General features: G+C 41.3%; 2 protein-coding genes across 2 annotated transcripts; both read left to right on the forward strand.

Moving 5' to 3' along the window:
* Positions 1-297: 297 nt before the first annotated feature.
* Positions 298-8,956, forward strand: tmc4 (transmembrane channel-like 4; the record flags this gene model as incomplete). The annotated part of the gene is made up of 16 exons (XM_079276162.1): positions 298-352; positions 531-717; positions 2,053-2,201; positions 2,311-2,460; positions 3,164-3,249; positions 3,977-4,122; positions 4,292-4,439; positions 4,554-4,712; positions 4,804-4,961; positions 5,665-5,791; positions 6,444-6,541; positions 6,673-6,856; positions 8,087-8,217; positions 8,329-8,484; positions 8,635-8,713; positions 8,864-8,956. The coding sequence occupies 16 exons, from the start codon at positions 298-300 to the stop codon at positions 8,954-8,956; spliced, it is 2,106 nt and encodes a 701-aa protein (XP_079132288.1).
* Positions 8,957-9,376: 420 nt separating this feature from the next.
* Positions 9,377-13,309, forward strand: leng1 (leukocyte receptor cluster (LRC) member 1). Its single transcript, XM_079275031.1, has 4 exons — positions 9,377-9,924; positions 10,354-10,554; positions 11,516-11,823; positions 12,256-13,309. Exons 1-4 carry the CDS (start codon positions 9,793-9,795, stop codon positions 12,473-12,475), a joined length of 861 nt encoding a protein of 286 aa, XP_079131157.1. The 5' UTR covers positions 9,377-9,792; the 3' UTR covers positions 12,476-13,309.
* Positions 13,310-16,036: the final 2,727 nt, after the last annotated feature.

Raw genomic sequence — 16,036 nt, forward strand, 5'->3', positions numbered from 1 at the left:
AGTATAACCTGCTTTCTTGCTATATGCTTCTTTTCTTCCAGCTGGTTATTGGACAGTGCAAATTGTAAATGAATGGCAACTATCTCCATGGACATAATGGGTTAAATCATACAAGGAAGTACCTGTGTGGTCATTTACAAGGGAGTGAAGTCCGTGAGAGAAAACAACAGGGAAGGTGTTCCTGCATAGGCAGCATTTGCTCATGACGAGCTGGTTTCGTTCTGGATCTGTTGCTGGTGAAGTGTTAGATGTAGTTACAGAGGAAAGTCTTGAATACTCGTGTTAAACTATAGAGAAATGTCCAGTGAACCACAGAGACGAGGCTCCAGAGAGGCGTACGACTACAATGAAGGTGTCTTTTCTTACCTCTGAACACATTTACTTCTATATTTGTTCATTTTAAACACTTAGACAATATTTCAACCGTCTAAATATGTAAATAATGTCTCTGCTGATGTGGAATCTTCTTCTAATCTGACTGAATTGTGTTGACTCATATTGCTTTGCTGTTTTTTCTTACCCACTCACAGGGAATGGTTACCACAGTGAACAGCATACACTACGGTTACGACGGGTTTCAACTCGAGTGTCCAATCAAAACTATCCTCAGCACGACTTGAGCTCGACCCCCGCAGAGGAGAATGAAGAGGGCGACAGTGGACCGCCTCGGGAACTCAGGGCCATTCCTCTGCCCATGGCCCTGAAAAGAGCTGTGAGGTATGAAACATACTGCTGAGAGTTTGGTGGTGTACTTTTCAAATGTTTTGGTTAAAGATCCCCTCCAAACATGGTTTATATCATGAAACACTTTGAAATGTAATCTAAAGGGACTATAATCCATATTTTTACAATAATAACATATCAAAAGATAAAGTGAAAACCAATGTTTCAATGTAAAAGGAGTCGCTATAAAGATTTATATGGAGCTTTATAGTGAGTTTCAGGTCAACTTTAATGTTCACAGCTTCAACTTCACAGTTACAGCTGCAGGTTTCAGCTCTAAAAACCTGCTGTAAACTACGTAGTCAGCACCGAACAGCAGACAGACACAGTTAGTGGAGCATTCAGCAGCTGAAGAGTCACATATTTCCTTTAGAAATTGGTAGAGACTCAATACAGAGTAAATATTGGACTGGCATTCATCAGGTGGCCTGAAATTCCAGTCCTCCTTACTTCCCTTTTATTATTTCATCGTATTAAATGATGTGTTATTGTCTTTTATGCACCATTCATGTCTTTAATTGTGTTTATACCTGTGTTGAGACGAACCCGATCACCTCTGCTGGACCTTTGGGTCAACACCTGTTGTTTTTATGTGCTACATAAGTAAACCATAGAAATAACTGACTTGACTTAAAACCTGAATGATAATGTTTCATTGTAACAGCTGGATGTGTAAAATGCATCTGTTTGCTACCAAATTCCCATTTCAACATAAACGGTGATGATGTGTCAGTTCAGATGCCCCCAAGTGGCCAAAAATCAGTTATTGCAGGTTCAAGTCAAACCCAATGTTCAGTTCTTAGTGCGCTGTATGTGTGTTAGAGGCTTCAAGTTTACACACTTAAGTTGCAAATCAAACCACAATTAGCTGCCAGAACGAGCTGTGTTGTCACAACATCTTGCTCATCGATACACGTCTTAAATTAAACCCAGATTTAAGGTGAGCACAGACAAACGTACCTCCTTCAAACTCATACTTCCTTCACACATACATTGTTTTGCACAATTATGGTCCAAGTGAAGGAACACTAAGCAACACACATTGTTTGGTGGAGGGGATCTTTAACAATTGAAATGGTCCACAGCTTAAAACAGGGAATACTAATGTGACAGAATGTCACACACCTTAATTAATTGGAATAATTCATTAGAAATGTACCAACTGAACACTATTGCTAGTTTCCCTAGAGTTCAAACTAAATTACGTACATATTTATTTTGAGGAAAACTTATTTGGAGAGTACGGAGCCATAATATAAAGTGTTAATAATTGATTACATCACACAGTATTTACTCCAGAGTTATTTAAGTGTAACGTGTCTATGACAGGCAGGTGCAGCAGATGCAGGTGCCTGTGGTTTCCAGCAGGCAGTCCTGGAGACGGAAAAGGACCAAATCTCTGCATAAACTCAAAGAAAAAGCCAGAGAATCTCTCTACTTTTTCACACTGTGGAGAAAGTCTTTGCAAAAGATTGGAGGTAAACCTTGAATTACTCATTTCTGGACTACAGTTAACTGTATGCTACATGCATAATATTGTCCAATTTTTTGCATTTTTAATAAAATCTTTGGCCCTTTCCCCCCCAGGGAACTTCGGAGGTGGAGTCCAGTCTTACTTCCTGTTCCTGCGATTCTTGGTGGTGCTCAATTTTGTTTCCTTTTTGCTGATTGCTGGATTTGTCCTCATCCCCAGCATTGTCTTCGGATCTGCCGGGACCAGCCTTGTTAACAGCACTGGTAATGTCTTGTTCAAGCTGCAGTTTGTTAGCTCACAACATTTCCTTGAGGGTAAACACATGGCACTTTGTTTTCATGCATCTTCATTTCTTCTTCTTTCCTGCATTCTGACGTTTCAGCACAATTGATGCAACAGTTTCCAGGCAACAGGGGCTTAGAGGCATTACAGCAGTACCAGCCGTAGTATTCCCCTCGGAAATAAAGTGAAGTCACCGGTGCAAGAGCAGAAGATATATTCCCAAAACAAGCTCTACATTAAAATGTAATTACCTGAGGTTCATCTCCACGTTTGTGTAAAATATAGAAGATATAATGTGGAAACATTTTATCATGCACTGCTAAGAACTTAAGCTTCTTTCCTACCGACTTTCCAAAGCATCATTTTTGCCCTCAGTCATTTTCACAAGAGCATGTGTCACAATTTCTCTTTATGTTTGATAAAAACCCTTTAAAGCTGTTTTTATGTGCGTTATCGAGATGACAGCTTAGGGATTAAGACCCTCTGACTCTGCTATCAAGTGAGCTACAGGCCTGCATCTAATCACCGCTGAGGCTTTCACTCGCCTTCTCTTCTTCTCTTCTTGTTACTCTTAAAACATTAGGACAACGACATGACTTATACGTTCAGAAAGTCTCAGCTGTGCTGTAATTTACGAGTATGTATGCAGAACTTATAAAGCTTTTTCTTTGCTATGTTTTCCAGGTCCAGATGAATGCATGGTTTATGACCCTAATCCTCAAGGCTTGGTCGAGTTCTATAATTACTTCCTTGATTTACTTTCGGGAACGGTGAGAAACTGCAGCATCGCACTGACCTTCAAAGATAAGAGACGTGCAGAGTGTATACAGAGACAGATATTAGTGTTGTTCATTATTGGACATTGTGATTCTTTAAACCTTCGGCTTTCTATATATGTCTAAACTCTCTGAGACGAGACCGTAGCCAGCACGTTAGAAGTACTGAGGTCATGAGTCCTACATGTGGCTTTTCTTTGGACAATACTTCATTTCTAGACATACTTTTACTCGCTGACTTGAGGTCTCATTAGTTGCCAAGAGTTAGATGAGAAGATTGGTGACTCTCATGCCTGTTTATATTCAGTATAAATGTTAAGCAACAGCCTGCAGTCAGTTAGCTTAGCATAGAAACTGGAAACAGGGGGAAACAGCTAGCCTGGCTCCGTCCAAACAATATCCACTACTGGCACCTGTAGACTAAAAAACAAAACAAGGTGTTTTTATAGACGTGGTGCCAAACTCTTAATACATCATGAAAAGAAGGCGGGGGGGGGGGGGACATTTAAAACAGTCATATACAGTCTATGGCTGAGGCCTAAAATCTAAATTTTCAACAAAACTGAAAGTAACATAAAATAAAGTGGATATAACCTTAGTGAGCAATAGTACTGCTTCCACATGCTCCTACTATATTCTGACCTGATAAAAGTGGAGTCAAACCACCACCCATGAACATGTATTACACCAGACATGCTTGGTGATTCTCCTCTCTGTTCAGGGTTTCATGGAGTATTCATACCTGTTTTACGGCTACTACAACAACACAATGGTGGAGGACAGGAACGTCTCCTACAACATCCCCCTGGCCTACCTCTTCACTGCCGTCTTCTACTTTGTCTTTTGTCTCATTTGTATCATTGCACGGTCAGTCCCAGAGCAACCACACTCAATATGAACAATCAAAGTGCAGTCTGTGTGTATGTGTGTTCAGCCGTCTGAGTGAGGGTTATGAACAGAATGACATTTAAAAGCCTGAATCGAGAGTTCAGTCACCTTGACCAGCATCTGTCTCCTCGTCCCTCTTAATGCGCAGCATGGGGACCGCAGCTCGAGTTGCGGTGGCAACGGGAGGCAGCGCCGTGGGCAACTACAGCGTGATAGTGTTCACCGGCTGGGACTACGGCTGCCAGGGAGACCGAGCTACCAAACTGAAGCAGAAGAACGTCCACTACCGGCTGCAGGTCAGGAGGGATCTGTCCCACTTAGCAGGATGAAAGAAAGTGCAGCACATCACAGTTCTGCATCATCATGCTTTCAGATGACTCCCACTCGTCTCTTTTCTCTTTCTCTGTCAGGTGGATCTGGAGGAGGAGAGCATTAAGAAAAGAGCAGCCGCTCTGACTTTGTCTCAAAAAATAGTTTTACACTCTCTACGTGTTTTCATGTGTTTTGTTGCATTTGGGCTCATTATAGCAGCCTTCTATGGCATCTTCGCGGCCACCAACTTCAGCCAGGTAAATTATAGAAAAAGTGTGCGATGATGTTCATGTGCTTTTGGGTCTGAAAATCTTCGGTGACCTTTTGTTTCCCATCCCTGACACACAGACAAAGAGTGGTGAGGAAGGGATCCTGGGTTTGTTTTACGAGTATCTACCTTCCATTGTCATCACCGCCGGAAACTTCGTGGTGCCGCTGCTATGTGACCAGATCGCCCTGCTAGAGCGATACACCCCCAGCACTACTGTCATAGTGGCACTGTTAAGGTTCGCACTGCTGTTTCTGTGAGAGAGTTGTTATGTCAGAGCATTTGCATTTAGTCATTTGTGTTTGTAAAGGGTTAGGGGTTAAGGCTTTAAACGAATTCTGATATTTTACAAAACCTGGAAATGTGTGTCATCTAAACTCAGTGGTGGAAGAAATACTCAAAACCTTTACGTAAGCCAGCTCACCAATACTCCATTGCAAGTATCAGTCCATCATTCAAGTGTCTTTAAATAAAGTACAGGTGTATTATCAACAAAATGCTGTTATGATGCAGCTGGTTGAGGTGGAGCTACTTTATATACAGTATAGTCCAGAGACATACAGGGGCCCCTCCAACAGGATTCATTTGAGAGGTCATGAGATTTCATGGAAGAACAAAAAAAAGAAACATTCATTTTGTTCATTTGTTAATTTTCCCTCTTTGGGGCTTCAAACAATTATTTGAATGAAAGCATTTCGGTTTAGAAGATAACTCACCCATCAACCTGTGACAATATCCCATTCTGAAATGTAGTGCACTGATGTAGAAGTGTACTCCAGGTTGTATAAACACTGCTTTACCACCTGGCATATAGTTACTGTATAATATAATTTCACAGTCAACAGGCTCTCTTTTGTGTTTAACCTCTAAAGCTCAGCCATGTAGTCGTTCAGAATCACCGTTGGTTTGATGACGATGCGTCTTGTCTGTTCCGTGTTTAGGGCAGTGTTCCTACGTCTGGTGAGTCTGGGTGTTCTTCTCTTCACCCTGTGGGATCAGATCACCTGCACAGGGAACATAGACAGTGCAGATTGTAAACTGTGCCAATACAACTATGAAGTCTACCCGGTAATTATACTTCTTGAGTACCGGTACATGTGAATTATTTTTAAATATGCTTCCTCTTTACAAACAGGATCGAAAGAGTCTGCAAGCTGCTCGACAACAGTTTGAGAAAACAAATAGAGAGGGATTGAGATAAATGCAAAAATATTTCTGCAGTTAGGAGATGGCAAAATATTTGTTTTTCTAATCTAACTTCTGTGTTATGGCTATGTTTACATGAGCAAAGAAGTCTGTTTGCAGTTTGAATCATTGCAGAGACAGACAAAGCTCCAAGTTAGCTGGAGCAGCTGAGGAGATAACTGCAAGAATGAGACACAAACAGATTGATGGTAGTTTTGTTTTGCCAAACACCTCTGAGTCACCAGATTAAAGAGAGAATACGACATGAGTATGTTTTGAATCTCTCACAAAGTCATAACTGACAAAGAGGAAGCAGCCAACTGTGTACTCAATAACGTATGACATGCAGTATCATCACAGCTTATGTGTACAGTGGTATAATAAGGAAATATCACGCCTACATTGCGCAACATAGTCCTTATTTATGATTTTGGGTGAAACACCAAAGAATATAAAAGAAGGTTAATTTAGGATGTTTTCAACATTTAAATATCGTAAGACAGAGTCATCATTTCATGTTTGTGTCATCATGCAGTGCTGGGAAACGCGTGTAGGACAGGAGATGTACAAGCTCACAATGTTCGACCTCCTCGTCAACATTGCTTTGCTCGTCCTGGTGGAGTTTCCCCGCAGGTACAAATCACTGTGTGATTTTGTCTGTATTAAATTAGATGGAAATATTTTCAAATGAATACAGTACATGAAGATTTTAGTAAGTGTGCTGTGTTTTTTTTTGTGTGTGTGTGTGTGTGTGTGTTTGTCAGGATGGTGGTGGACAACTGGTCCAGTAAGCTGGCTCAGTGGGTGGGTCGACAGGAGTTTGTAGTTTCCACCAACGTGCTTGGACTGGTTTATGGTCAGACTGTGGTTTGGACTGGAGCTCTTTTTTGCCCTCTGCTGCCGCTCATCAACACCATCAAGTTTGTCCTGCTCTTCTACTTCAGGAAGGTGAAGATGTTGCTTCAACACAGCCAACATTTCACACAATGCCAGTTTGTTGATCGTGTAAGGCAGGGGTGTCCAAACTTTTTTCAAAGAGGGCCAAATTTGATAATGTGAAAATGCCCAAGGGCCAACAGTCCCTGCTGACATTATTTTAAACAATACAAGTAGCCTATACATACATTGTTATTTTATCATTTTATTTTCAATGACAGCAAATAGCAATGTAACCAAATGTAAGCATTCATGTGTGAACACATCTCAACAACTATTCTGCCTTTCTTTCACATCTTGAAAGTCAGATAACAAAGAACAAGCCATCTAAAAGCTAATTACATAGGAACCGATCAATATTCTCACCTCAAGACAATCTTAAATATGACTTAGTGAGGGTGATGAAAAGTTGTCTAACATTTAAATTCAACACACATGAAACAGGCTCACGAAAAAAAATCAAGTTGTCTCTTCGTATCTGATGATAGCTCTTCAGCGTTACGAGCCAGGCAAACATTAGCAAACTCTGTCTTCTTCTCGGGGCAAATATGTTTTCTGCTATTTTCATAACACAGTCTTTGATAACCTCACATTCCGTAAAAGGTTTGTCATGTTTAGCAATTACCACGGCCACTCCGCAGCTTACTTTGATGATGTTTTCATGTGAAAGGGGCCGCTGCTGTGTGGCCAAGTTATCTTGGAGTTGCTTCACTTTTCTAGCACGGACGCTCTCTGATAGCTTGTTGTAGCATTAGCACGTTTGGTCTCGTAGTGTCTCTTTACATTATATTCCTTAAACAAGGCAACAGTCTCATGACAAATTAGGGAGACACAGTTGTTTCGGTTTTCGGTGAAAAAAATATTGCGATCTCCACCTCTCCTGGAAGCGGCGGCCCTCATTATCGACTTTCCTTTTTTTACTTGCCGTAGCCATGACAGTTCAAGGGTCAGAGCCAATTTCAAACAGCCAAACAGTTACAGAGTGGTGCTGCCACCATGAGGTAAAAATAGGAATTGCATGTTGAATTTGTATGATTTATTCATTCCGTTTTGACTGTGCTGGCGGGCCATAAATAATGCATTTTAAGACAGAAGGCGCGGGCCGTATAAAATCTGACCTCGGGCCGTGATTGGCCCGCGGGCCGGACTTTGGACATGCCTGGTGTAAGGAGAAAGTTATTCGCCAACACTCTGCTTTGATTTTGTTCCTAACCCTGTCTACATTGACACTTTCCTCGTCAGGTCACACTCTTCTATAATTGTCGGCCGGCACTGAAGACGTTTCGCTCCACCACCTCCACCTTCTTTTTCCTGGTGGTACTCACGTTTGGCTGGTGTTTGGCCACAGCTGTCATGATCTACAGTCTTGCTGAGTGAGTGCTGATTGCTGCCTTCTCCCCAGTAACAATCATAAGGTTTGTATAGTAATGTTTTCAATGTTATATTACATTGTTAAAGACAAGTGTGTCCCTCTTTCCACCCAGGATCCGTCCTTCTATGGGTTGCGGTCCTTTCCGTTTCTTCCCCAGCATGTGGTCGATTGTTCCAACATCTTTCTACCGCCTCTCTACAATTACACAGGACTTTCTCTTCTTCATTGGTTCCCAGGCATTCTCCATCCCCCTGTTTGCGTTATCTTGGTGAGTGAACTTGTGCTTTCTGGAAGACTATTATTCTGGCATATACAGTACTGTACTTAAAGCCAAATATAGAAGGTAGCCTATATTGTACCTGCATAGTATGTGGTATTTAACTGTTATATATAATCAAGGCTCCTTTCTCCTTGGCAGTGTGGTGATGTGCTATTTCGTAGCCTTAGCCTCTGTTTATGGGAAAAGTGTTGCCCTGCTAAGAGCTCAGCTTAAACTGGTAAGTTGTTGGCATTTACCTGAATGGTGTTTTGTAATAGCAAAGACTTACATGGTATTGAATATTGACAGTATGTAGGTAGGCCTATATTATTACTAATACTTACAGGCATTTAGTTTACTAATACAATAGTTGGTGTTTGGCTTACAGGAGGCCCGTGACAAGCAGTTCTTGGTGAAGCAGATTGAGAAGCTGAGTCAACAACATCAGATACTAAAACATACCGCAGGAGCATATGAGTGATCATATCATCAGGAACATGTTTTGGTTTTACGACCTTTTAAACATGATACAATATGACGAGGCGCCTGAAAGGACTGTATGCACCCGAAATGTATAAAATCAGTGTCATATAATGCTGGCTGGGGTTTATCAGATAATCCTGCACCAAGATTATTTAAAAAAGGATGTGACAGATCAGACAGAGATCGTTTTTTTGGAACATGTAAACTTATTCATTATTGACCTACCTAAGTAAGTGGTATGTATTAAATTACATAAAGCAGGTATAAATAATGCAAATTGAGATATACTGTATTTTTTTCCCTTTTACGTAACGTTAATAAAATGAGAGGATTTATAGCTTCCCCTAGTGTCAGAATTGTGGTGTTTTTTGTCTAATGTTTACTTCCTGTTTGTGACTACTAGTTCCTGTGGGCTACTGCAGCCGTCAGCAATAGCAGCTCTTATCCCAGCAAGTCGGTGATATAAGTCATTCTTGTTCATGTTAAACTGCTGAAAATATGAGTTTATTGTGAGGCAGCGAGTTAAATGTCTCACCTCGCAGCGGTGTCATTAACGTGTTGAGTTAACGTAAGTTGGGAAGTAGCAAACGGTGGCTAACGTTAGCTTAATTGCAAAAATGGAAGTCAACTGAACAGCAGCACCAAAACGGTGGCATTTCTCTTTTTTCTGACTTCACATTGTCAGCCCTACTCCTTCTCCCACTTCCTCCTTATACAAGCGTTACGGTTTTATTATCAAAGTCAGTGTCCCGTGTTTATTCACACTCAAGTCGGAGCTAGCCTGCGCAGCTAGCTGACTGCTAACGTACAGTATCGACAGTCACCAAGGCAACAATGAACATCCTCCCGAAGAAGAGCTGGCATGTCCGCAACAAAGACAACGTCGCTCGCGTGCGGAAGGACGAGGCCCAAGCAGCAGATGAGGAGCGCGAGGCCAAGCGTCGCGTGGAGCGTGCCGAGCAAGAGGTGACCTACAATGTGTCATACGGAGCTGTCTGAGTAGTGCTGAGTTTAAAGAAAAATATATACATACTGTTCATATTTGTTTCTGTTCTCATATCCTAACGTTGGTAATATTTATAGAAGTAATCCTTAAAGGAGTATAACGTGTTTCTTTTGAAATCAGAACTAAGCTTGTAGTTAACTTAGTCTTCATGTCATATTGTTTTATCTCCAATGGTATCATGCTATAATAACCATACAGACTTACTCTTGTGGTGCAGTATTTGTATAGTATCGTAGTAAAATACCACAATTTGGATGAAGGGCTTCATGGTTGAAGCTTTAGTTACAGAACATCAATAACGCCCAGCCTGTGGAATGGCTGTGATATGATGCATTATAAAGAAGTCTTCATATATTTAGTTTGGAATAACGACTCTTCCTCCCTCACAGGCTCGTACAGAGTATCTGAGAAGGAAATCCCGAGCTGCTCTCCCTTCAGCAGGAGAAAAGAGGGATGAAGATGGTGAAGATGGTGGTGACGAACGGAGTGGAGGAAGTGGAGTTCTGGAGCATCTCAATCTTTTCCCCCTCGAGGAGTCCTCAGAGAAGAAGGGGAATGTGGAGTATCTCAAGGAAAAGAAAGATGAACAGGTGATGGAGCTACTTCTGTCACTCTCATGCAGTAATCATGTATTAATAAAGTGCGTAAAAGAATAAACCTGTAAAAACGTACATTAACTTCTGGTCTTGTCTTACAACAAGATCCACTTACTTGGTTTTTCCGGAGCTATCAGCCACATCTTGTTGCCTTCATCAACAGACAGAGTTTGCTCACTACACAAGTGGACATTGTCATAATAATTCTTTGTCAAACTGCTATTTTCAAGATCAAGAATGAACCTTTTGATTGTTGCCATTGTTTTTCCAAATGCAATTTCTAGTATATCATCCGCCCGTGTTGTAGTGATCATTATGAATGATTCCAACATGAAAAAGCCTGTTTCATGTAGAACTACCTCTTCACACAAAGGTCTTTTATTAACTAACGAGCAGGCATCCGTCAGCTATGAACGGTCAAACACACATTGATCTTGTGTTGGGTTTGCCTGTAAAATGAGTATTATTGTACCACAGGAATTGAGCTTGTGATCACAACATTATGAACAAACAGTGAGCCTGTTGTGGCCCGTTTCAGTCATCGAGATGTTTGGGCAACCGTTACACCCCGTAATACCTTAATCATTCATCCGTGTGAAGATGCTGGCATATTGAATTGGATATTTAAAAACAGGAGAAGCAGTCACTTTCTTGTTGTAGACAAAACTCATTATATATTCTGGACGCAGCCCAGCCACATTATGCATACAAGCAGTGCAAACAGATGGAGCGTGAGAGTGGGGGAAACTAATAACACCACACGAGAAACAAAACTGCTATTTCAGGGCAGAGTGTACAACACAAGGATGTGATCCAGATTTATAAATCAAATCTCAGTCAAGAGATTAGCCAAAAAGGAAACGTGAATACTTTTACTATCATTAGCATCTTGTGGCACAGCTGTCACCACACAACACGTTTTAATTGCTGCTGTTTTTCCTTGTGTCTTTTTCAGGAGAAGCAGGAACGAGCTATCGGCTTGCTGGTGTCTCTAGGACCCCAACCGGGGTCTGAAGTCACTCCGTGGTACATGAAAACTGGCAACGAAGAAGAAGAAAAGAAGGAAAAAGAAGAGCGAAAAGAAAAAGATAGGAAGAAGGGAATAAGTGAAGAGGAGAGAGAGAAAAGAGATCGCAGATTGAAAGATAGTTTAGACCCGTTGAAAGAAATGAAGAAAGCTCTGGCTGTAAAGGACAGAAAATACAACAGCAGCAAGAAAAGGGAAAGAAGAGACAAAGGGGCAAAGAGGAGCAGTGGAGAGAGGTAAGAAAGTCAACTCCTCTTGTATTATAATATTATTATAATAACTAAGTGTAAAGCGTGAAGTATCTGGTATGAGATCATTTTGAAGATTCATTTCAGCACAGTTTGTATGATTCAGTTTTTCTGTCTAGTTCACCGGTTTTAAAGTGATACTTCAACATTTTGGGAAATTTTCACTTTATTTTTGAGAGGTAGATGAGAAAATGATACCACTCTCACGTCCGTACACTAAATGTGTAAATGAAGCTAGCATACAGTTAGCTTAGCATAGCTTAAAGACCGGAAACAAGGGGAAGAAGCTAGCCAGGTCTCTGTACAGGGAGACAGTTCTAGTCACGTGTCACTTTCCTGATAATTAAGATATTGAGGGTGTGAATGTCACGGTATGAATAAAATGTGAAGATGTTGTAAAAAGCTCTCTTTCTTTTCCAGCTCCATAGAACAGTTGCGTGCTGAGCGCTTACAGAGGGAGGCTGATGAAAGGAGGAGAACACAGGCCCTGCTCGACCAGAGGAACGGCAAAGGGAAGGAGCCAGGGAAGGACGCAAATGAGAGGGAGAGGCCGTACAACAGCGCCTATTTCCCAGAACTGGCTCGAAAGCGTCAAAGGCGGGATCGAGACAGCTGGAGAGATGAGATATTAAAATCATAAACTATCTTTGTTGGTCGGGTGTGATCCGTTAGTGGACAAATATTGACTCCAGTTTTTCCAAAAATGGCGCAAATGTCCAGAGGTAAGATGGAAAGTGTGGCAAAGCAGGTTTAAAGCCACATTAAGAGCATACTACAATATAGCTCGTAGGACACTTTTTATTTGTGTTTGTTCACCCAGAAGGTCAGAGGTCAGTCACAGTTACCTGCAGCGTTTCGCTCGTGATCACGTCCGCGGGGCAGATGGTCGTCACCACAGGGGGCTTGAAGCTCTCTGTCAGCAACGAAGAAGTCTTTCAGTAAAGAAAGATAAACTGGAGAGTAGAACTGAAACAATTAGTCGAGTAATTAATAAGTTAATTGGCAGTATAAATGTATAATTTCACTAATTTTTCAAGCTGAATTGCCAACAATTCTCTCGTTCCAGCTCTACTTTGTCATATATCACATTAAGCTGAATTGGGTTTTGGACAGGCTAGGAAATCTTGTTTCATAACACATTTTTGTCATCTTTGTAAGTTGAACATTTCTACATTTTATTTTTGAAAGCCATATGAATGTTTTCACAAACACAGTGTAAGATGTAGGGAAAGCACAGGTATAAATAAAGCATGGTGGCTCACTGTCACGACTATCTGGGACAGAAGATGGAATGAAGCCGTTGTGCACTTTTTCTGCAATAAGTCAAAATTGTCTGCTGTTGTCAAATGCCTATTGCATCATATACCAACACCAATAAGGACCACAAAATATTGATATTTACTTGTTTTCTTCATCGCTGTACATTATTTTACAAATACATGTTGTGACAATACACACAGCTGAAATAAATACTTTCATGACTGATATGTTCAGTGTTTTGTGGTACATTGTATATTATACAGTAAATTATTCCTTTGATGTTGTCCTGCAGTCTCCAAATGGCCATCAAGTTAAATCAATGCTTTCAACAAAACCTGAACGTTATAAACTCTGTGTATGTAGTATTTATTGCAGGGCTGTTGTGTTAAACTGCATTAGTTTTGTGTACATCTTAAACTTGCAACTGATGAAATTATCCATGACAGCCTGATCCTTTTTATTTCTTTTTTTTTGCCTAAAGTGAGTCTAAAACTTTTTTAAACTTAGTGCAGTTATGACTATTCAATCATATAGAGATAAATTACTTTTCTTTTTTTTTTGGTTTTGTTTATAAAATGAAGAGGGCGTGCACTCTTTGTAGGCGTGGTTAATTAACACGTATTTTATCATATTATTTAACATTTTTAATAGTCAAATATGACACACCAAAATCCTCATGAATACCGAAGTGATGTTTTAAAAGATTAAAAATCCAATATGAGATCGATATAAACCCACTGAGCACCACATCACACCCTATTACCTCCCTGAGGGAATATTATCACACATATTTTTGGGGGCATCATTGTGATGATCAAACTGGACCATGACAATGCGCGCCGTGTGTGTCTGACGTAGGCTGGCGGAGGAGAAAAAACACAGACAACACCGAGAGATGGAGAGAGGAAGAAATAATTAAATATATCGCCTATATGTGTATATAGAGCGGTTGGTTTCAGCAATGCTCCACACGCAGATGGAGGTGGAGCAGTGATGTGCATGTGCAGCGAGCGGTGGCCTGAAGACGCACAATAGAGTATCGCGCACACCGTGTTTAATTGCGGATTAGAGCAGGAGACGCTCTTTATTATTTGGGAGAAAAGCGGACGGGGAGGGGGGGGGGGGGGAGACACAGACAGCGTGAGCCCGGAGACAGCACAGACCGTGGCGGGAGTGACGGGAGAGAGGAGGACACCAACACCGACAGTCGGCAGCGTCGCTCGGATGGTGTTGTTGTTGCTCCGGACGCGGCGACGATGCGGCCACACTGCTGGGTGATGGTAGCGCTGGCGGGGATCATGTCATACTTCAGCCCGGAGAGAGCCCTCGGAGCCCCGCAGAGGGAAGGTGAGCGGAGTCGGAGGAAGAGGGGGGTTTGAAAAACCTGCCAGTGATGCTGCTGGAGAAAGGAAGAGAGAGAGAGAGAGAGAGAGAGAGGGGGGATGTAGTCAGTTATGAAAAGGCCTCTCTACATAGGGGGGGGGGGGGGGGGGGTACTGTGTTATCAGCCAGTATGACTGAGACATAATGCGAATTATTGTTGCAGTAGTCTACGTGGCTGACTTAATCATAACAGGAGCGAGGCTGATTTGGTGATGGGTAGGGTACCTCGTTTGCATGCAGTGATGAAAATATTAGGGAAGGGGGGGGGGGGGGGGGTCGATTTCGGGCCTCACATCGATGGCATTTAAAAACAGCGTATACTGTATGAATTGCAAGCTAAAACCGCCGGTCAGTGCGAGATATCGTCTATAAATAGCCTCCGCTTTGGCACTGGAGATGATTTAGCCTATTAGCCACTGCTGGCATCTTTATTTTTCCTCAATTTGAATGTGCCTTCTTCCCCCCCCCAAGATCTGGCAGAATGTTGTGTTCGTGTAATGTGTGCAGTCATTGTATTGTGGTGTATTGTTTTGATAAGAGCGGCTGGCACCGGGGCTGGTGGAAAGGGCCCTGTGTTAGGTTCCCTATTCATATGCAGTGTCTGTCTGGACATCTGTCTCGGGAAAGATGAAAGAATAGCACTGCACAGGAATTGGTCATCAGGATTGAAGCCACCGGTTATATGTTTGTGGTGCATATTTAAGGGACGGCATTGCCAAAAGGGTCATTTAGTTTTCATATTTAGCCCCTGTTTGGCAGGTGCAATGATCAATAATTTTGACCAACAATTAGCTTTATTTCTTTGTTTCACTCAAGACTGATTATTTACAATTTGTTGCAATGCAGAGTACCAATTTTATTTTAATTAGCAACAGATTGGACCATTCACCAGCCTACAATTTGATACGACGGTGGATTTATATGCTGAACACATCTGTACTTATACCGTTGCGCAGGATGTCTGAAACGAGTGGCGTCCTCTTCTATCTGTGTCGTAACTTTGTGTAAACACTGGAAATACAAGAAAAAAAAGTGTTCATCAAAATGAGGCCGACATGTTTATCTTGCAAAGAAAATAAACACCCCTTCATGTGTTATATTTTTAGTAGAATGCTGATCCTCTTTTTACAATATTTATTAAGTTGGTAAATTATTAAATATACTTTGATATGTGTATGCAGTGTTTACAGTATCATGACCTTGTGAATGAATGTATTTCTGGATTTGTATGAGGGACACAGAGAATGAAATTGGGATATTTTGAGACAGCACATGGCTTACAAAACATACGCTAAATCATACATTTCAAGGTATGGTTTCAATATCATTGTTTATGTAACCCCCATGGGTTATTGTTATTATTTCCCCAATTCATTTTTATTATTTCACACGCTTGTATTTATTTGTGATTGTTTAGTTTCTTTGTAGTGTTGACAACTATAAAATGTACGTGTTGTAACATCAGTGAACACAGCTTCAAAGGTTTGGTTGGAGAGTACACAAAGTAAACCTCCGACTAAATACCTTGTGAATGTTATGTTATATAATGCCTGAGATG

This window comes from Melanostigma gelatinosum (genome assembly GCF_949748355.1).
Source record: "Melanostigma gelatinosum genome assembly, chromosome: 9".
Taxonomy (NCBI): Eukaryota; Metazoa; Chordata; class Actinopteri; order Perciformes; family Zoarcidae; genus Melanostigma; species Melanostigma gelatinosum.